This window comes from Ceratotherium simum, chromosome 10, assembly GCF_057802395.1.
Source record: "Ceratotherium simum simum isolate JZ-2026a chromosome 10, ASM5780239v1, whole genome shotgun sequence".
In the NCBI taxonomy this organism is placed as follows: domain Eukaryota; kingdom Metazoa; phylum Chordata; class Mammalia; order Perissodactyla; family Rhinocerotidae; genus Ceratotherium; species Ceratotherium simum.
The window spans coordinates 60,549,988-60,573,888 of record NC_141909.1 but is presented as its reverse complement, the minus strand read 5'-3'; the positions used below and the strand labels follow the sequence as shown (position 1 = coordinate 60,573,888).

Here is a 23,901-nt window from a genome sequence, read left to right as displayed (position 1 = left end):
ACTTATTAAAATTTGCAGAATGAAGTGAAAGCAATGCTTAGAGGGAAATTTATAGCAGTGAATGTAAATATTAGAAAAGAAGAAAGATCTAAAATCAATAATCTAAGTTTGCACCTTTGGAAACTAGAAAAAAGAAGAGCAAGTTAAATCCAAAGTAAGCAGAAGAAAAGAAATGGTAAGAATTAGAACAGAAATCAATGAAATTGAAAACAGGAAATCAATAGAAAAAAAAAGCAATGAAACTAAAAGCTAGTTCTTCGTAAAGAGCAATAAAATTGATAAGCCTCTAGACAGGCTAAGAAAAAAAGAGAGAGGACACAAATTACTAATATCAGAAATGAAAGAAGGGACATCACTACAGATCCTACAGACATTAAAGGAATAATAATGAAATAGTATGAACAACTCTGTACCCCAAAATTTGATAACCTAGATGAAATGGATCAATTCCTTGAAAGACACAATTTGTAAAAAATTACAAAGAAGAAATAGACAATCTGAATAGGCCCATATCTATTAAAGAAATTGAATCAATAATTAATAACCTTCCAAAACAGAAAGGACTAGGCCCAGATGGGTTAACTGGTAGAATTCTACCAAACATTTAAAGAAGAAATTATATGATTTCTCTAGTCTCTTTCAGAGGATAGAAGCAGAAGGCATACTTTCTAACTCATTCTATGAGGCCAGCATTGCCCTAATACCAAAACCAGACAAAGACATTACAATAAAAGAAAACTACAGACCAATATCTCTCATGAACATAGATGCAAAAATCCTAAACAAAATAGTAGCAAATCAAATCCAACAATGTATCAAAAGAATTATACACCACGACCAACTGGGATTTATCCCAGGTATGCAAGGCTGGTTCAATAATTGAAAATCAATTAATGTAATCTATCACATCAACAGGCTAAAAAAGAAAAATCAGATCATCCTATCAACAGATGCAGAAAAAGTATTTGATAAAATCCAACACCCATTCATGATAAAAACTCTCAGTAACTAGGAATAGAGGGGAACTTCCTCAGCTTGATAAAGAATATCTACAAAAAACTTACAGCTAACATCATACATAAAGGTGAGGCACTCAGAGCTTTCCCACCAAGATCAGGTACAAGGCAAGGATGCTCCCTCTCACCACTCCTTCTTAGCAATGTAGTGGAAGTTCTATCTAATGCAATAAGACAAGAAAAGGAAATAAAAGGTATATAGCTTGGGAAAGAAGAAATAAAACTGTTTTGCTCACAGATGATATCACAACTTATGTAGAAAATCCAAAAGAATCAACAAAAAAACTGCCTGGAGTACAGGAGTGATGTCAGCATCATGTCAGAGTGAGCTCTCCCCTTAGACTCTCCCTTCTGAGATGCAACAAAAAGAACATTCACATACCAACAGAGGATATTCACACAACACAGAAGACGTCTGAGAGACCCACGCAGCCATACATCAAAAGGTGGAGGTGATGGACCCCCCGGAGGAAGTGGAAAGAGGTGAGAACTCCTCTCCCTTCAGAACAGCAACAACTCCGGGACTGCGTGGCTCTCGGGGGGGGGGGGAGGGGCAGCCCTCTATGGGAAAACCGTCACTCTCCAAGTTCCCTCACAGTCCATGGGAAACTCCCACATGGAGGTGACTGAACTGCAGCAGAGGTGTCTTCATCAAGCTACCACCACAGGAGAGCAGATGGTGAAGGAAGAGCAAGAAGCTCCGGGTATCAGGCAAGCAAAAGAAAGTGCCCCTGCCCAATCCAGCACTCCAGCACAGCCGGTCATCCAGAGTGCCCACAGATTGAGGTGGGCTCAGAATACACTGCTATTGACAACCACCCAGTGGCAGCAGGTGGAAGCTGTGACCAGATATTATCGCTATGTGGAGACACAAATCTACACTGTCAAACAACGTGAAAAAATATAGTAAATCTCCAGACCAGAAGTAAAATGACAAGCACCCAGAAATCAATCATGAAGAGACAGAAATTTATAATCTAAATGGCAGAGAATTCAGAATAGCTATCATAAAAAAGCTCAATGAGTTACAAGTAAATATAGATAGACAGTACAATGAAATCAGGAACTTCTTCACAAAAGAGATTGAAACTATAAAGACAAGCAAATCAGAAATGTTGGATATGAAAAACACAATGGAGGAGATAAAGAAAAATCTGGATTCTTTAAAGAACAGAATTGACAATATGGAGGATAGAATTAGCAATCTAGAGGACAGGAATGCAGAAATGTTCCAGATGGAGGAGGAGAGAGAACTAAGACTAAAAAGAAATGAAGAAATTCTCCAACAAATATCCGACTCAATTAGGAAATGCAACATAAGGATTATAGGTATTCCAGAGGGAGAATAGAGGGAAAAAGAAGCAGAGAGCTTGTTCAAAGAAATAATAGCTGAGAACTCCCCAAACCTGGGGAAGGAGCTGGAAATACAAGTGAATGAAGCCAATAGATCTCCTAACTATATCAACATAAAAAGACCCTCAACAAGGTATACAGTAGTAAAGCTGGCAAAAGTCAATCACAGAGAAAAAATATTAAGGGCAGCAAGACAGAAGAAAATAATGTACAAAAGAATTCCTATCAGGATCTCAGCGGGTTTCTCAGCAGAAACATTACAGGCTAGGAGAGAGTGGAATGATGTGTTCAAAATTCTGAAAGACAAAAACTTTCAGCCAAGGATACTCTATCCAGCACAAATATCCTTCACATATGATGGAGAAATAAAAACTTTCCCAGATAAACAAAAGCTAAGGGAGTTCATCGCCACAAGACACCCACTACAAGACATGCTCAAGAAGGCCCTCATGCCTGAAAAAAAAACAAAAAAGAGAAAGGGGACACAAAACCTTGAGCAAGGAGAAAAACAGGTAGACAAAATCAGAAAAATTGCAGCTCTCTATCAGAACAGATTACCAAACAATTATATCATCAAAGAAAAAAGGAAGGAAAACATCAGAAATAAATATAACCTCGTCAGTTTAACCACAAACTCACGACACAAAATGGAATAAGTTGTGACAATAATAACTTAGAAGGGGAAGAGGAGAGGGATGGAATAGACTTAGTCTAAGGATATAAGAAGCTATCACAAAATGGACTATCTCATCTACAAGATTTTTTATACAAACCTCATGGTAACCACTAAACAAATAATCAGAACAGAGACACATATGATAAATAAAGAGAAAACTAAGACAACCATCATAGAGAACTACCAAACTGAATTGGTAGTCTGAAACACCTGGGACGAGAAATAAAGGAAATGCAGAAGAACTGGAAAATGAGTGATAAAATAGCAGCATTAAACCATCATCTATCAATAATCACTCTAAATGTAAATGGATTGAATTCTCCAATCAAAAGACACAGAGTGGCAGGATGGATTAAAAAACAAGACCCAACAATATGCTGCCTCCAGGAAACACATCTCAGCTCTAAAGACAAACACAGGCTCAGAGTGAAGGGATAGAAGACAATACTCCAAGCTAATGGCAAACAAAATAAAGCAGGTGTTGCCATACTTATATGAGACAAAGTAGACTTCAAGATAAAACAGGTAATGGAGACAAAGAGGGGCAATATATAACGATAAAAGGGACACTCCACCAAGAAGACATATCGCTTATAAATATATATGCTTCCAACACAGGAGCACCAAAGTACATAAAGCAACTATTAACAACCTAAAAGGAGATATTACCAACAACACAATAACAGTAGGGGACTTCCCCTGCTATTATTGTGGACCTTAACACCCCACTTACATCAATGGATAGACCATCCAGACAGAAAGTCAATAAGGAAATAGGGGACTTATATGGAAAACTAGACCAGATGGACTTAATAGATATATGTAGAGCACTCCATCCAAACACAACAAAATACACATTCTTCTCAAGTGCGCATGGAACATTCTCAAGGGTAGACCACATGTTGGGAAACAAGGCAGGCTTCTATAAATTTAAGAAGACTGAAATCATAACAAGCATCTTTACTGACCACAATGCTATGAAACTAGAAATCAACTACAAGGAAAAAACTGGGAAAGTGACAAAGATGTGAAGACTAAACAACATGCTACTGAACAACAAATGGATCATTGAAGAAATTACAAGAGAAATCAAAAAACACCTGGAGACAAATGAAAATGAAAATACACCACACAATCTCATATGGGATGCAGCAAAAGCAGTCTTGAGAGGGAAATTCATAGCAATACAGGCCCACCTTAACAAGTAAGAAAAATCCCAAATAAACAACCTTAAACTACACCTAACAGAATTAGTAAAAGAACAAACATAGCCCAAAGTCAGCAGAAGGAGGGAAATAATAAAAATTATAGCAGAAATAAATGAAATTTAAACCAAAAAAACAGTAGAAAGGATCAATGAAACAAAGAACTGGTTCTTTGAGAAGAAAAACAAAATTGACAAACCCTTAGCCAGACTCACTAAGAAAAAAAGAGAGAAGACTTAAATTCAAAATGATAGAGAAGAAATTACAATGGATACCACAGAAATATAAAGGATTATAAGAGAATACTATGAAAAACTATATGCCAACAAATGGGACATTCTAGAAGAAATGGATAAATTCTTAGACTCATACAACCTCCCAAAACTGAATCAAGAAGAAATAGAGAATCTGAATAGACCAATCACAAGTAAAGAGATTGAAACAGTAATCAAAAACCTCCAAAAAAATAAAAGTTCAGGACCAGATGGCTTCTCTGGAGAATTTTAACAAACATTCAATGAAGATTTAACACCTATCCTTCTCAAACTATTCCAAAAAATAGAGGAAGATAGAACAGTTCCTAACACATTCTACATGGCCAACATCACCAAAGCCAAACAAGGACAATACAAAAAAGGAAAATTACAGGCCAATATCACTGATGAACATAGATGCAAAAATCCTCAACAAAATATTGGCAAACTGAATACAGCAATACACTAAAAAGATCATACACCATGATTACATGGGATTTATATCAGGGACACAGGGATGGTTCAACATCTGCAAATCAATAAATGTGACACCACATTAACAAAATGAGGAATAAAAACCATATGATCATCTCAATAGATGCAGAGAAAGCATTTGACAAGATCCAACATCCATTTATGATAAAAACTCTCAATAAAATGGGTATAGAAGGAAAGTACCTGAACATAATAAAGGCCATATATGACAAACCCACAGCCAACATCATACTCAATGGGGAAAACCTGAAAATCATCCCTCTGAGAACAGGAACAAGACAAGGGTACCTACTCTTGCCACTCTTATTCAACATAGTACTGGAGGTTTTGGCCACAGCAATTAGGTAAGAAAAAGGAATAAAAGGAATACAAATAGGCAATGAAGTGAAACTCTTGCTGTTTGCAGAGGACATGATTTTATATATAAAAAACCCTAAAGAATCTATTGGAAAAGTATTAGAAATAATCGACAACTATAGCAAAGTTGCAGGGTACAAAATCAACTTATAAAAATCAGTTGCATTTGTATACTTCATTAACAAGCTAACAGAAAGAAAACTCAAGAATACAATCCCATTTACAATCACAACAAAAAGAATAAAACATCTAGGAATAAATTTAACCAAGGAGGTGAAAGACCTATACAATGAAAACTATACGACATTATTGAAAGAAATCAGTGATGACATAAAGAAATGGAAAGATATCCCATGCACATGGATTGGAAGAATAAACATAGTTAAAATGTCCATACTACCTAAAGCAATCTACAGATTCAACACAATCCCAATCAGAATCCCAACAACATTCTTCATGGAAATAGAACAAAGAATCCTAAAATTCATATGGGACAACAAAAGACCCCAAATAGCTAAAGCAATCCTGAGAAAAAAGAACAAAGCTGGAGGCATCACAATCCCTGACTTCAAAATATACTACAAAGCAATAGTAATCAAAATAGCATGGTACTGGTACAAAAACAGACACACAGATCAATGGAACAGAATCGAAAGCCCAGAAATAAAAACACACATCTACAGACAGCTAATCTTCGACAAAGGAGCTAAGAACATACAATGGCGAAGGGAAAGTCTCTTCAATAAATCGTGCTGGGAAAACTGGACAGCCACAGGCAAAAGAATGAAAGTAGACCATTATCTGTCACCATACACAAAAAATTAACTCAGAATGGATCAAAGACTTGATGGTAAGACCTGAAACTATAAAACTCCTGGAAGAAAATATAGGCAGTACACTCTTTGACATAGGTCTTAGAGGGATCTTTTCAAATTCTCTGTCTACTTGGACAAGGGAAACAAAAGAAAAAATAAACAAGTGGGACTTCATCAGACTAAAGAGCTTCTGCAAGGCAAAGGAAACCAGGATCAAAATGAAAAGACAACCCACCAGCTGGGAGAAAATATTTGCAAATCATATATCCAACAAGGGGTTAATCTCCATAATATATAAAGAGCTCACACAACTGAACAACAAAAAAACAAACAACCCACTCAAAAAATGGGCAGAAGATATGAACAGACATTTTTCCAAGGAAGATATACAGATGGCCAATAGGCACGTGAAAAGATATTCAACATCACTAATCACCAGGGAATGCAAATCAAAACTACACTAAGATATCACTTTACACCTGTGAGAATGGCTATAATCACTAAGATAAAAAATAACAAATGTTGGAGAGGTTGTGGAGAAAAGGGAATGCTCATTCACTGCTGGTAGGAATGCAAACTGGCACAGCCTCTATGGAAAACAGTAGGGAGATTCCTCAAAAAATTAAAAATAGAAATACCTTATGATCCAGGTATCCCACTACTGGGTATTTATCCAAAGAACTTGAAATCAACAATCCAAAGAGGCTTATGCACTCCTATGTTCATTGCAGCATTATTCACTATAGCCAAGAAGTGGAAGCAACCCAAGTGTCTATTGATCGATGATTGGATAAAGAAGATGTGGTATATGCATACAACAGAATACTACTCAGCCATAAAAAAGACAAAATCATCCCATTTGCAACAACATGGATGGACCTACCTGGAGGGTATTATGTTAAGCGAAATAAGCCAGATGGAGAAAGACAAACACCACACGATTTCACTTTTATGTGGAAGATAAACTAACACACGGTCAGAGAGAACAGTTTGGTGGTTACCAGGAGGAAGGCGGTTGGGGGGTGGGCACAAGGGGTGAAGGGTCGCATTTCTATAGTGACTGACAAATAATAATGTACAACTGAAATTTCACAATGTTATAAACTATTATGACATCAATTAAAAAAAAACAAAAAATCTCCTGGAACTAATAAGTGATTACATCCAGGTTGCTTGATACAAGGTTAACATACAAAAGTCAATCTCTTTCCTATATACCAGCTTTGAACAAGTGGAATTTGAAATTAAAAACACAATACAATTTACATTAGCATCCAAAAAAATGAAATACTTAGGAATAAATCTAACTAAATATGTACATGATCTTTTTGAGGAAAACTCTGATGAACAAAGTCAAAGAAGAAATAAATAAATGCAGAGACATTCCATGTTCATGGCTAGACAGACTCAATATCGTCAAGATATCAGTTCTTCCCAACTTAATCTATAGATTCAGTGCAATCCCAATCAAAACCCCAGCAAGTTTTTTGTAGATATCAACAAAAGTATTCTAAAGTTTATATGAAGAGGCAAAAGACCCAGAATAGCCAACACAATATTGAAGCAGAAGAATAAAGTTGGAGGACTGACACTATCCGACTTCAAGACTTACTATAAAGCTACAGTAATGAAGACAGTGTAGTGCTGGCAAAAGAACAGAGATCAGTGGACTAGAATCAACTGATTTTTGATAAAGTAGCAAAAGCAACAAAATGAAGCAGAGAGTCTTTTCAACAAATGGTGCTGGAACAGCTGGACATTCGCATGCAAAAAAATGAATCTAAACACGGACCTTACACTTCTTACAAAAATTAACTCAAAATGGATTACAGACTTAAATGTAAAATGCAAAACTATAAAACTCCTAGAAGATAACATAAGAGAAAACCTAGATGACCTTGGGTATGGCGATGACTTCTTAGATACAATACCAAAGACACAATCTATGAAAGAAAGAATTGATAAACTGGACTTCATTAAAATTAAAACTTCTGCTCTGTGAAAGACAAAGTCAAGAGAAGGATAAGACAAGCCACAGACTGGGAGAAAATATTTGCAAAAGACACATGTGATAAAGGACTGTTATCCAAAATATACAAAGAACTCTTAAAACTCAACAGTAAGAAAACAAACAACCTGATTAAAAAATAGGCCAAAGACCTTAACAGACACCTCACCAAAGAAGATATACAGATGGCAAATAAGCATATGAAAGAATGCTCCACATTATATGTCATCAGGGAAAGGCAAATTAAAACAACAATAAGATACCACTATATATTTATTAGAACGGCCAAAATCCAGAACACTGACAATACCAAATGCCAATGAGGATGTAGAGCGACAGGAACTCTCATTCATCGCTAGTGGGAATGCAAAATGGCACACTCACTGTGGAAGACAGTTTGGTGGTTTCTTACAAAACTAAATATACTCATCATATGATACAGCAATCACACTCTTTGGCATTTACCCAAAGGAGTTGAAAACTTATGTCCACACAAAAATCTGTACACAGATGTTTACAGCAGCTTCATTCATAATTGCTACAACTTGGAAGCAACCGAGACATCCTTGAGGAGGTGAATGGATAAACAAACTGTGGCGCATCCAGACAATGAAATCTTATTCAGTGCTAAAAAGAAATGAGCTATCAAGCCATGAAAGACATGGAGGAACCTTAAATGCATATTGCTAAGAGAAAATAGCGAATCTGAAAAGGCTATATACTGTATGATTCCAACTATGTGACATTCTGGAAAAGGCAAAACTATGGTTAAAAAAAAATCAGCGGTTGCCAGGGGTTGGGGAGAGGGGAGAAATGAATAGGTGGAGCACAGAGGATTTATAGGGCAGTGAAAATACTCTATGATACCATAATGATGGATATATGTCATTATATATTTTTCCAAACCCATAAAACGTACATCAAAACTGAACAGTAATATAAACTATGGACTTTGGGTGATTATGATGTGTCAATGTAGGTTCATCAGTTATGACAAATGTACCTCTCTGGTGAAGAATGTTGATAATGGGGGAGGCTATGCATGTGCAGGGGGTATATGGGACTTCTCTGTACCTTTCCCTCAATTTTTCTGTGAACCTAAAGTTGCTCTAAAAAAAATAAAGTCTTAATAAAAAAATGCAAAAAAAAAAATGACCTTTTCCCCTTAAGTCTTTAATTCATATGGAACTGATGTTTGTATATTGTGTCCCCTCAGAGCTGGACAGACTCTCCCTTGAGTATCCTTTTCAAGGTCCAGACTTGGTTGAGGGTGGAGTGGGGTGGTTAGGAGAGGTAAGGAAGGACAAATACTATAAAGCCCTATTTGGCCAGAGGTTAAGCCCCAGTCTAGCTATAAAGTTGGTGTTTTAATTTTCATCTGTTTGATTGCTGTGTCTGTTTCTCAGCTGAATCCAAAATTGGAAAGGAATCACATACTATATGATTCCATTTATATGAAATGACCAGAATACATGAATCCCTAAAAACAAAGTCGATTAGTGGTTGCCTGGGGCTGGGGGTAGAGGAGAATGAGGAGGACTACAAATGGGTAAGAGATTTCTTTTTGAGATGATGGAAATGTTCTGAAATTAGATCGTAGTGATGGTTGCACAACTCTGTGAATATGCTAAAATTCTACACTTTAAAGTAAATTCTACACTTTAAAAGGGCAAATTTGTGATATATAAATGATATCTCAATAAAGCTGTTACAAAATTGAAAATGAGATAGGGATATTATTTATTGATATAAAACACTTGTTCAAAAATACATATATGGGCCGGCCCCATGGCTTAGCGGTTAAGTGCGTGCACTCCGCTACTGGCGGCCCGGGTTTGGATCCCAGGCGCGCACCAACACACCGCTTCTCCAGCCGTGCTGAGGCCGCGTCCCACATACAGCAACTAGAAGGATGTGCAGCTATGACATACAACTATCTACTGGGGCTTTGGGGGAAAAAATAAATAAATTAAAAAATTAAAAAAAAAAACATATAAAACATAAACTTGTAGTTCAATGAATAGTCACAAAGCAAGCATACATTCAACCAAGGCAATAAATAAAACACTGCCAGCAAAGCAGAAGCCTTCCTCTTGTCCCCTCCCAATCGCGACCCCTCCTTCCGATCTCAGGACTTCTAACCACAGCATCTCTTCCTTTTCCTTAGTGATCTAGAACAAGAAATCCTGGATACAAGCCGTTTGTTGACTATAAGTGGCAAATATCTCCTATTCCATGGCTTGCCTTTGAACTCTGTTAATGGTGTCTTTTGGTGAACAGATGTTCTTAATTTTAACATAGATAAATTAATCCATCTTTTTATGGTGCGTGCTTTTTTGTGTCCCTTCCCTGACAACAGAGAATTATTAATTGACCCCCTCAAACAGTGTTATTGAATACATATTCTTTCATCAGATCCATATATATTTTTCTTTCCTTTTTCCCCTTCACTTTTTTCCTGATAAATTTTTAAGAAGAAAGATGGAGTGCATATGTATTTTTTTCCAGATTGCAAATAAAAAATTTACTACTTGAATAAAATAAAGCTAATTCAGAACACAGAAAATAAAGATATTTGCAAAGAAATTATTCTCATAAAGATCTTTATATTTCCTGATTTTTCAGGGTAATCAAATCATTGCTATTACCAAGATAACTTTACTTATTCAATTTACCTAGAATCCAAACAGGAAGATAACATAGCTAATATTTTAAAATCATATTGTATAGCAATAACAATGTTCAAAATTATGCGCCTAAGGAATTGCAAGATCTCTCAAAGATTACATTACATTAAAAATATCTGTGTCAATATGCAAATAATAAAGCTTTGAAGATTAGTAATTCATTTATGGTAGCTGTGATGACTCTTAGTTAGATTATTCAAATAAACAGAACATTTCCCTTCTCGGACCAATCTGAGCAAATGTGGCTTTACTCTAAAAAGAATATATAATAAATATATATCCTTATAATCTGGCCATAGATCCATTTATATTAATTATATGTATTTTTCCTTTCTAACTGCTCAAGAAGCATTGCTTTGGTATAGAAGAGAATTGTTGTTTACTGTTTCCTATAAATTTATTTTATAAATTCAATTTGTACATAATTATTTGTATTAAACTGCAGATTCTATAGGGCTAATTATTAACCAGCACTTTCTATCACACCTAGCATACAGTAGATACACAAATGTTTGAGAACGAATTGAATAGCAAAAATCTAACTTGCAAAAAGAATATGCCCCATCTACGACCACAACAATTTTCAACACCTGACCATTGAAATTCACTAAGTGTTCTTTCTTCTTAGGAACAAAGTGAACCTCAATAAAGGACTTGTAAATACTTACTCTCTCTGCTTTCAGGCTCATTTTGTTCAAGAACACAAGTTCCTGATGGATTCAGCTGCCACTGTAAAGGGCAAAAACATTATTTATATGTTTAAGAAGGATTTAATAAAAAACATTTCAGCACCCTACTTTCAAATATCAAAACAACTTTAAAAAATGTAAGAAAAACAAGTTAGTATGTCCATACCAACAAAGCCCTAATAACAACCCTGAATGAATGATATGATTTCTGGTATCAGAATCAATATTCTTAGAGAAGGAAGGAACTTCAAAGATCCTTTACCTTCATTTTACAGGTAGGGAAGTGGAAGACCAGAAAAGTGTAGCAAATTGCCCAAGGTTACACACTAACTAAAGGCAGCGACAGAATCAAAACCTGGGTCTGCCCATGTCCAATACTATAGAATTTCCACCACATCATAGTCTATCTCCAGGTCCTACAGAATCTTATATTAAAGAATGAAAGTATGACCAAGATTACCTTGCCTTTTTTTTTTTTTTTTTGTGAGGAAGATCAGCACTGAGCTAACATCTGACGCCAATCCTCCTCTTTTTGCTGAGGAAGATTGGCCCTGAGCTAACATCCGTGCCCATCTTCCTCTACTTTATATGGGATGCTTCCACAGCATGGCTTTACAAGCAGTATGTCAGTGCACGCCTGGGATCCGAACTGGCGAACCCCGGGCCACCACAGCAGAGCGCAGGCACCTAACCACTTGCGCCACTGGGCCGGCCCCCTTACCTTGCCTTTTAATAGTTATACAGTATATACTACTACTTATATCATATCATATTATATATATCATATCATATCATATATCATGTCATATCACATCTCCTTTGATTAAAGTTTTCTGTCTCAACCATTCATAAATAAATAGGGAAGCCTGAATATTCTCAGATATTGCAGAGAAGCCTGGAGCAGCACATAAGAAAAACTGAGTGTAATCAGGATCTCACAGCATAGCCCCTCCTTTCTTACTTGGCTAGAAATCCCTGCCATCAGAATCCCTAATGACTTGACCAAAAAGGCCCGACCGGAGCACTATCTTCAGAGAGATGTGATTGAGTGTGCAGGACCTGGAGCCTCTTCCATCAGCATCAGTTAGTTCCTCAGATAAACTAGCTGAGCTCATGGACCTTGAGGAGGGATGAGATACAAGACAAACATTTTACCGCATGTAAAAAAAGTCCTTGGAGAGGGAAGACATCTAGAACTAGTTGGTCACCTATAGAAATGGGATGGTTAGGGTTAGCACAAGGAAAAAAAGGACTTATAAGGGATAGGACGTTATATATATGAAAAATTTTTAAAAAGGCATGTTTCAAAACATGTCAAACCACTAAAGTCTATTAATTTGGTTAAAGTAAAAACCAACAACCCTGAATTTACATTTAAGGATATTCATAAAAAGACTATTTCTAACTGTAAAAACTTAGAAGCAACCTAGGTGTCAAACAACGGGAATGGTTAAATAAGCTATGTCTATAGGTTGGAATATTGTGCAATTATTAAAAATTATTTTTAAAGAATTTTCAGTGAGAGAAAACACAGCAACATGTTAACAGTGGCATCTATGAGTTGTGGGATAATATTTGTTTTGTTTTTTTTTTTCTAGTTCTCTACAATGAACATCTATTACTTTTGTAATCGAAAATAAAAAAGTAATACAACCTAGTAGAGAAAAATCCACACATATTAAATAGAAAAAATAAGAGTTTTACTCTGGACATGTATATACACCGGCAAAATCTATTCTTGAAAATACTGTTGCCCAGCCCTAGTCTAGTTTGCAACAACCCTACAGAACACAACTGCTTATCTCAAGGTCTGTGGTAATACCTCAAAGAGAAAAGCAAAAAGTTTTCAAACAAAATTAATTTCAATTTGCTTTAATTTTAAACAAAACATCAAGTTTATTGACACTACTATTTATTGATATATTATTATATCATATTATATATACTACTTTTGACAGTCTAAAAGTATAATCATTGCTGAAATTCAAATTTAAAACAAATAGTAGTTCATATTGGTTACTGGTATTTACAAAACTGGGTGTTTATGCACCCCTATGTTCATCGCAGCATTATTCACTATAGCCAAGATGTGGAAGCAACCCAAGTGCCCATCAATGGATGCATGGATAAAGATGTAGTATATATATACATACATATACACACGGAATACTACTCAGCCATAAAAAAGACAAAATCACACCATTTATGACAACATGGGTGGACCGTGAGAGTATTATGCTAAGTGAAATAAGTCAGATAGAGAAAGACAAAGACCATATGATTTCACTCATATGTGGAAGATAAACAAACACATAGATAAGGAAAACAGATTGGTGGTTATCAGAGGGGAATGGGTGGGGGGAGGGCAAAAGGAGTAAAGGGGCACATATGTATGGTGATGGATGGAAACTAGACTTTTGGTGGTAAAAACAATGCTATACAGAAGCTGAAATATAATGTACATCTGAAATTTACACAATGTTATAAACCAATGTGACCTCAATAAAATAATTAAAAAGAAAAAAACTAGGTGTTTAGCTAACTAGGTACTTTAAATTACTGCATAATATTTCAAGCCAGGTCAGATGAGGGAAAGGAGGGGAGGGTGGAGAGCTCCTCTTCTTCTGAAGGACTACAGAGAAAGACCATGTGTACCTGAGTGAGGGTACCCCTGGGTGTATCTTGGCCCAACAGGTACCTCCATATCCCATCTCTCCCCAGGGGCCTTCACTCCCTTTGTCCTCCTGTCTCCTTCTGCTTCTCTTGCCCTATCTTATATTCTTCTGATCTCTTCATTCTCTTAACAATTGAAAAGCTACTAAAATCCACCAGTAAGCAAGATACTTCAGAATTTACTTAACCCGTCACTCACAGTCCTGAAGAGCTAGGTCACTTCGTCTTTATGAAGAGAATTTGAAAAATCTCTCTCTTCTTATTCTTTAGGAGGAATGAAGAGACAGAAAACAAAAAAGCTGGAGATTTCTCTTTGCCTAGCTGGATGTAAGCTTTTGTTTCGTTTTACAGAAGAGGCATCTTTCCCATCTCTCCCTTCTTTCAGTGCCCCCCTTTTAAAACTGTGATATGCTTTAAATAAAACAACTGGAAATAAAAAACCAAAATTACATGACAAAAATAAAAAAGGTAAAAATTGATGACACTTCATACACACATATAAACTAGATAGTATGTTATATTTTTAAGATTTTAAATATATTTATATATTTGCATAAATATCTATTAGGTGTCTGATAGGTTCCAGGCACCCAGACTGAAACAGGAATGTAAAGTTGAAATTTATAAACAGTTCTATTATATGCCTTTTGTACCCACTACAAATTCTAGTATATAAATGCTACATTAAATGCCGAGATTATCATTAAAAAGCAATATATGATTCTGGACAGGATCCTTTTGCTATACAGAACATTATTGGGACAGTTGGTGAACCTTGATTGTAATCTGTGGATTAATGGCAGTAATGTATCAATGATAATTTCCTAAATTTTTTGGTTGTATTATGGTTATGTAGGAGAATATACTGTTTGAGGAAATATACAATAAAGTATTTATTATACCAGAGAGATCTGGTATCATGTCAATAACTTACTCTCAAATGTTTCTGGAAAAGAAAAGTTCTTTGTAGCATTTTTGTAACTTTGAGATTGCTTCTAAAAAGTTTTTTAAAAACCTAAATAGTAAAAAAGTATAAAGAGTTAAAGTTCTGGGTTTTCTTTTTTTGAAATATCAAATATTAAATCCCTTCTATTTTTTTCTGATTTTTCTCATAAAAAATTTGTGGTGCGCACGTGTGTGCATGTGTATATATGTGTGTGTGTCTTTCTGTCTTTTGGGTAATCTTAAACTATTTTCACCTCTATTGATCACTCTAAGCCAGAAGGAAGGGTGAGGAAGAGGTGGGTCAGGGATTTTCTCTTATTAGCCACCAGATGGCACCAAAGGGCCCACTAATTCAGGATCTGTACGGTCAATGCACAACTCTCTCTATAGAGGTCTACATTCATAAGGCAGGGATCCTAAGCTGAACATTTGTAATTAGGTAAATGCTTGCAGATAAAAATAAATTCAATGATAATAGTTTGTTGAAACTCTATAAAAGGGTGGGAATCTAATTTAAAATATGCAGCAGGGTACCTAACAACAAAATATACACTATACTTGAAAAAATGTGTATCTACTTACTGTAAATTTGCTAACACCCTCGAGTTCCCCAAATCTCATGTAAGAGATGTCTGCCTTCTTTTTTCCAACGTCTACATCCCCTGCATAGATTTGTTTTATGCCTGCACCTTTAATTAAAGGTACACATTCATCACATGGGCACTTTGTCACAAAAATCATACTTCTTTCTTCTGGTTTTATTTCTTGACACCTAAAATAAATTTATAAAATATTAGGAAAATAGTTTCTGAAAGGATACGTTACATTTTGGAGAAATCTTTAAACACCTAAAACTGAGCTGCTTTAAAAATAGATTTACAATATTATAAACAATAATAATCAAACCTTATTCTTGCTGAATTAGTGAATGTTCAAAATATATAAACTCATAAAACATTAAAATACAACCTGAACATGACAATTACCATAACTAAAATTCATTTATTTATTCTGAGCAATTTGGCAAGATGTTCAGTATTAGAGTAAAAAGCAAATGAATACAGAAAGAGACAGACACCGAAAAAAAGATGGAGGGAGAGAGACAAGAGAACAATGGTTTCTAAGTAGGTAAGAACCTCTTTATAATGACAGAATTAGGGGCTGGAACTAACACCCCCCTTAAGAATTTACCATGTGTGACTAGACATTAACTCATGTTAATGTTAATGAGTTAGCCAGAGATTTGGGTAGCCAAAAGATTTACCCCTTATCTGGTACCCAATGGATATTTAATAAGTGCTTACTAAATTGATAAACTAATATTAAAGTTCTGTTTTGAGTTATAGTTCCATTACCTCCTCCCTAAGACAGGATAATTTTATTTAACAAACGTTTGGATTTGACAGATTCATAACTCCATACAGAATAAAGCAAGTAAATCTATAATGAAGAGCACAAGGAAAAGAACACAAGAGTTATTTGCTGGCGGTGGATTAGGACTAAGGAACACTCTCACCTAAGGCTACAGGGATTGTACTTCCTGCTTCCATGGTTTACATGGCTCTCAGCCAGCTGTCATATAGCCGCCAGCCTTCCATATCCATCTTCCTCGTTCTGTTTGCCTGGACTAAGGCAACAGAATTTTATGCATCTAGTCTGTTCATACAGTATACTTGCAAAAGTGATCCGTAGTGTGGCTCTGTCAATGCCACTCCCCTTCCCCACTGCCTACTAAATGAAGTCTAAACTCAAAGTCCTCCCTTGTCCAGTCCCAACCTATTCCCACAGGCTCCACGGTCCAGCCTAACTGGAACACTCATGTGCCCAAACACACAATGCATGTTCCTACTTCAGACCACTGCTATGTCTGAAGCAAGATGGCTTCCCCTCAAGCAAGCATCTCCAGGTAAGCCCCAGTCCTACCAAACCTTTAAAGCTCACCTCAAATGCCACTTCCTCCAGAAAGCTTTTCCCTCCCACTCCCCCTTCATCCACAGCAGCCCCCGAATTTCCACAGCACTTTGTGTCGGCCTTTCCCACACAACCGATCACATTAGACTGAACGCAGTCTTATATCCTCAACTGCATTATGAGCTCCTCAAGGACAGGAGCCACGTCTTTTTCAGCTTCCAGTCCTCCACGATCACTCCCTTAATGGCATATGCAGAGAAATGTTTGTGGAAATGATCTAAATTACAATTAGAAGGAAGTAATGCCAGTTATAATCTCTAACAAAAACCATGTTAAAGCAATTTGTTTCATAATAAAATCTATATATTCATAAATATGTGTGCTCTAGATTTAGAAAACAAAGGAGATCTTACAATCCAGAAATACACAAGACCCTAGGGACAAACTTCAAGCAGTTTTATATTGGAGAGAGAAGGAAGGAAGGAAAAAAAAGACTTGCTCAATAAATCTGAAGGCCTAGAGGATCTCTGACAACGGCCTCAGTTCAGGCTGCAAGGACCAAGCTTCACCAAGTTATACTTCTGAAAAGAATATTTCTTGGAATTTTAAAAAAGGAAATAAATTACAACTAAAAGCAAACTAATTTCAACTAACCCTTGCTACATTTTAAAGACAATACAAGCAAATGAATTTCATACCTAAATGTCAAGGCATTCTGTTCAGCATGTACGATGTATCTGAATTTCCTTATTTCTCTGTCTTTCTGTTTGTCGTCCATGTGTGGGAAGTCAGCATACTCAGATCCAGCAGGAAACGCATTATAACCGCATCCTACGAAGTACATGGCACCTGTTCCATCACAGTTTCGCTACAAAAGTGAGCAAACCAATGAAGCTTAGTTTTCAACATTCTGAAGAGGCACCTTGCCAGGGATTTTTAAAGCCTAGCATCATACTTTGCATAAGGAATTCAATTTTCTATGACAAACTGAGCCATCAAAACAAGACAATATTAGATCTTCCTACTGCAATGTGGTCTTGTCAGAAGTAAATTTCAAGGCTGACCATCTCTAATACATTATCTCATGGCAGTCCTTGGTTTTAGCAGTTAATTAAATACCAGCTTGTTTAATTCACAAAATGTTTCACTTGATTCAGACATCGTTCCCCAAATAGGTTATAAGATCCTGGAAAAAAGAAACCATATTTTATACTTCTTTTCTATCCCTTAAAGTACACTTACTAGAGTGTTCCATACAAAGCAGGTACTCAGTAAATGATTGTTAATTTCTTATACGCTCTGTGCTGTGCAACTGGTTAGCAAGCCAGAAGTTTTAAAAATATTTTGAACAGACAATTGCTGTCCGTGGGCTAAAAACGTGCTATTGAGATATAGCTGGGAAATTAAAAATGTACTTTCCTTTAATCTTCAATATTTATTGAACCTTGATTGTATGTATATATTATCACAGAACTTCTTACTTCAGTGACTCCTTTTTATTTCTCCTGGTCAATGCGTATTAAGTGTTAATATGAATGCTTTATCAATTATTAGAATGAAATATTTTATAAATCATAAGTGTTTATAATAGTTTGGAATATGCTATAAATCTCACTAAATTTCAATCTATTACAATTACTCATGTGACAGTTTTCAACAGACTCGTTACTGTAGCAGCTTGATAAAAATTGTTATGGTGAGCCAACAAAAGCTTACAAATAAAATATTCTGTCGGGCCGGCCCCGTGGCTTAGCGGTTAAGTGCGCGTGCTCTGCTACTGGCCGCCCAGGTTTGGATCCTGGGCGCACACCGACGCACCGCTTCTCCGGCCATGCTGAGGCTGCGTTCCACATACAGCAACTAGAAGGATGTGCAACTATGACATACAACTATCTACTGGGGCTTTGGGGGAAAAAAAAGGAGGAGGATTGGCAATAGATGTTAGCTCAGGGCCAGTCTTCCTCAGCAAAAAGAGGAGGATTAGCATGGATGTTAGCTCAGGGCTGATCTTCCTCACCAAAAAAAAAAAAAAAAATTCTCTCATTAGTAATAAATTATTCTTGAGCATTTACTAAATGTCAAACATTATGCTGAGTCTTTTTTTTTTTAAAGATTTTATTTATTTATTTTTCCCCCCAAAGCCCCAGTAGATAGTTGTATGTCATAGCTGCACATCCTTCCAGTTGCTGTATGTGGGACGCGGCCCCAGCATGGCCGGAGAAGCGGTGCGCGCCCGGGATCCGAACCCGGGCTGCCAGCAGCGGAGCGCGTGCACTTAACTGCTAAGCCACGGGGCCGGCCCTATGCTGAGTCGTATATGTATTATTTCATTTAATCAATCCTCACAACAACCTAGAGAGTAGTACTATTATTATTTTAAATAACTTGTCCAGGGTCACAAAGCTAGTAAGTAATAGCCTGAATTCAAGCCCAGGTTGCTTGACTCCAAACCCATGCCTTTCCCCTTTACCATGCTGCCTACACTATAGATAACTGGAACCTGAAATTCTTCACAAAGTGGCTGAAACCACATGTTAAGCCAAAAGCTGCTGAGCATTCATATAAACACAAATGAGGGTTCCGACCATAGGCCAGGCACAGTGCTGGTGCTGGGAATACGGCTGTAAACAAGACAGAGAATCCCTGCCCTCACGAACCTTCCAAGCTGGAGATGATAAGAAACTGGACACAATTTTAACTGTGATGAGTGTCACAAATGAGTTGTACAGCACACTGTGGGAGTTTGGGGCAGAGGAATCTAGTCTAGTAGGTATTAACAGTTGCGGTAGAGATAAGTAGAGTCAAAAGTGATTTTGAGGGTGGAATTCATAGCACTTGATGATTGATTGTATGTGTGGAGTAACAGGGAATGGGATGGTGACCACTGAGGAAAGAATAGGTCAGCAGGGAGGATACTGGATCTATTGGCTAGCTTGAACTTGAGGGGCTTATGAAACATCCAGGCCAAGAATCAAATTGCTTGCTGTAAAGTCTATTCAAGCAAAACTTAGGCTCCCTACTATCTTTCAGTCAGCCACATAGTTACCAAGTATCTCTTGATTCCATCCTCTCCTGACCCACTCCCATAACTCTAAGCCCTCATCATCTCTTTTTTATTAATCTCCCTATTTCCTGTCGAGCCCCACTTCATTTTTTTTATAATCTAAATTGGATCAAATCATTTTCCCACTTAAAATGTTCTTGGATTGCACTGTCCAATACAGTAGCCACTAGCCACACGTGGTTAGTCCAAATTGAGAGGTGCTATAAGTGTAAAATACACACAAGATTTTGAAGACTTAACACTCCTCCAAAATGCAGAATATTTTGTTAATAACCTTTTATATTGATTACATGTTGAAATGATATTTCTGGACATATTAGATTAAATAAAATATATTCTTAAAATTAATTCACTTTAATTTTTTTTAATGTAGCTCCTAGAGAATTTAAAATTATGTATGTGGCTTGCCTTTTATTTCTACTGGTTATCACTGTTCTGGGGTATCCCACTGTCTAAAGGATAAGTCCAAACTCTCTACATGGCATAGAAAGTTCTTCATGGTCCAGTCCAATTTTTTGCCACTACTTTACACAGGACTCAGGACTCCAACATGCCAAATCATTTGCATTTTCCCACATTCTCACCCCCTACGTTTGCATGTTATCCTCCTAGTCCTATGAACTTGCTCTGCCTGGTGAATTCCTACTCATTCTTCAAGACTAAGGGCATCCTACCTCCTCCAAGAACATTTTATTCATTTCTCCAAGCAGAGCAAAGGTTCCTCATCTATTGCTTCACTAAAGCTTTCATGGTATTGTATTATGAGACTTATATACCAGTCTCTTTTTCACTTCTCTGTCTCCACGACTAGACTGCAGAAGGCCATGAAGGGCAGAAAATGTGGTTTTTAACTCCCTATTGTTCACTGTGACACAGTGCCTACTCTGTAGAAGGTGTTTAACAAATGCTTGCTAAATGAAGGACTCTATCTAGAAAATTGTTGAAGGAATGAGCAGATGTCTATAAAATTTAATAAATGCACCAACAAAAATATTAATCCCAAGGGATCGATAAAATGTAACACATTTAAGATTGAACTATATTTAAACAAAATCAAGGTTAAATGTTTAAAGAATTATTTTCATACTTACAGATTTCCCTTCTGCCCAAATGACTGCTCCAACTCCTGTTTTATGATCCTCTGAAAGATACATGGCATGGAACTCAGTAAAAATCAATAATCTGTTAGTTTCAGAAATACGTTTTTCCAAAAATAACAAAAACATATTTATTGGAACATACTTCACAAATGTAGCAGCAATCCTTGACATCTTCACTAATTACAGAAAAGTGTCAAAATAAATACTTTTAAGCATGGAATATGGGCGCTAGGTACTAAATAACTAGACAGTGTTACTACCAACCCAGGCACACACAATCTACGTATATGTGGAGATCATTAAAATGGCAGTGCCTACAGTCAGGTCACTTCAAAGCTGTAACCAGAACTGAATGTAATTTATTGATTCTCCACCAACAAGACAGTTTCTAAATGACTATTTCTAATAGACGATGAAATTGATTAAGAAAGAAGTATAATCAAGGGTAAGGGGTGACTGGGCACATGTGTATGGTATCGGCTGGAAATTAGTCTTTGGGTAGTGAACACGATGTAGACTACACAGAAATGGAAATATAATGATGTACACCTGAAATTTACGTAATGTTATAAACCAATGTTACTTCAATTAAAAAAAAAGAAAAGTTTCTGAACTAATGAGTTTAGTGTATAACCGTTCACAATAATCAAATCTGTCTTCTCCTAGCATTTTTTACACTCTAATCATGGAAAATACATTTTATGGAAATATTCTCGCTAAAAAAAAATGTTCAAACTTATAATACAAACATAGACAAATCTTTATGGGCTTGCATATATATATACTGCTGGAAAGCGCATGAAAGGGATTTTGATTTAAACAAAATGTTGTCCTTTCCCTGACCCTCACAGTTTATCCTGAGGGGAAAAAGAATGCCAAGTTAGTGACACGATGCTCATTTTTGAATCGAGTGGCAGAAATTATAAACATAAGATTATAATTTCCCTGCAAAACCAAAACCTCTGCAACAAGTAAAGCTGTACTTCTTGAAACCACTAATCAGAAACAGAAAATAAAAAACCAAAATGAAATTCTACATATTAAGCACTGACTTTTTCTTTCTACTAATACTAAGGGTGAGTTTCAAATTTCTAAGACAATTATACACTAATTATGAAAACCATAGTATTTATCAAAATTTTAATAAGGGACTAAAATAATTAAGTAGGTACATTTACACAGAGAAAGTAACAACCATCTGTGAACTGACTCCAGGGCTTTCTCATATTGGTGAGAATTAAGTTCACCTGTGGCTTCACTTTACAATTTACTAAAAATTAATCCTTCCAATGATAACATATTTAAGTACCTATTTTTCTAGTAAAAGTACAAATAAACTTTATTCCACCTATGCAGTAAAAATTAGGATGCTTTATAAATAAGTTAATTTTTACAAGTTATCAGGGCCTGCCTGGTGGCATAGTGGTTAAGTGCAAAAGTGCGCGCACTCCGCTTCGGTCGTCCAGGGTTCGCAGGTTCGGATCCCTGGCGGATCCCAGGCGCGCACCAATGCACTGCTTGTCAAGCCAGGCTATGGCAGCATCCCATATAGAGTAGAGGAAGATGGGCATGGATGTTAGCCCTGGGCCAATCTTCCTCAGCAAAAAGAGGAGGATTGGCATCGGATGTTAGCTCAGGGCTAATCTTCCTCACCAAAAAAAAAAAAAAAGTTATGATACTATAATGAAATTCTCCATCTTCAGTTCAAGTAAGCTTAGGTTTTCAAAATTGTATCACAAAGCATTTGTATAATTTAAGTAATTCTACCCACTATTTCATTTTTATCCTAAAGGTAAAGCAGATAAAATTTCCTTTTCTAGATGAGAAAACAGGCAAAGAAATTAAGTGACCAAAATTTAGCCCTTCAGACCCAACCTACTTGCCTTTCCTCTACCCTTCCTTTTTTTTTTTTCAGTGAGGAAGATTGGCCTTGAGCTAACTAACCTGTTGCCAATCTTCTCCCTTTTTTTTTTTTGCTTGAGGAAGACTGGCCCTGAACTAACATCTGTACCAATCTTCCTCTATTTTGTATGTGGGTCTCCACCACAACATTGCTTGATTAGTGGTGTAGGTCCCCACCTGGGATCCAAAACCGGAAACCTGGGCAGCGGAAATGGAGCACGTTAACTTAACCACTACGCCACTGGGCCAGCCCCTACCCCTCCCTTTAACGTTAAGAATTTTGTAACAAAGATTTCCCTTTACTGAATGTTTGAGTATAGAGGGGTGTGGTAAACAGAAGGCCCTATATTCATGAAACTTGTAGTCTGACGTGAGAGGAAGACAGGAATAATGAAACACATCAGTAAGCCTGTGCTGTGCTGTGCTATGAAGGAAATGAACACAAAGCTGAGGAATGGAGTGTTCATGAGGGCTTATTCTACAGAGTGGAGATTGACAGGAAAGGGATATTGATGTAAACAAAATTTTGTTCCTTCCAAGATCTTCAGAATATAACATGAGAAGGAAAGAATATAATTACGGCTTTATGCTCATTTCTAAGGCAACTGGCAGAAGTTATAAGCATATGATTATATTTGCCTGCAAAACAAAATGTTTAAAATTGTACTTAATACCTGCATAAGTCTGAAACAAAAAATAAAAAACTGAAATAGAAGTTGTTCATATTAAGAGTGTACTTTTCCTACCATCG

At 36.4% G+C, this 23,901-nt stretch overlaps 1 protein-coding gene across 4 annotated transcripts in view; it reads right to left on the bottom strand.

Moving 5' to 3' along the window:
* Positions 1–23,901, bottom strand: part of CDADC1 (cytidine and dCMP deaminase domain containing 1) — an 84,693-nt gene that overhangs the window by 33,244 nt on the left and 27,548 nt on the right. For all 4 annotated transcript variants that reach the window (XM_087436077.1, XM_087436078.1, XM_004433664.3 and 1 more), the window contains 4 exons: positions 21,240–21,289; positions 17,783–17,952; positions 15,756–15,945; positions 11,535–11,595 (listed from right to left, as the gene is read on the bottom strand). In XM_087436077.1, coding sequence (XP_087292203.1) covers positions 11,535–11,595; positions 15,756–15,945; positions 17,783–17,952; positions 21,240–21,289 — 471 coding nt within the window. The remainder of the gene's footprint in view (positions 1–11,534; positions 11,596–15,755; positions 15,946–17,782; positions 17,953–21,239; positions 21,290–23,901) is intronic.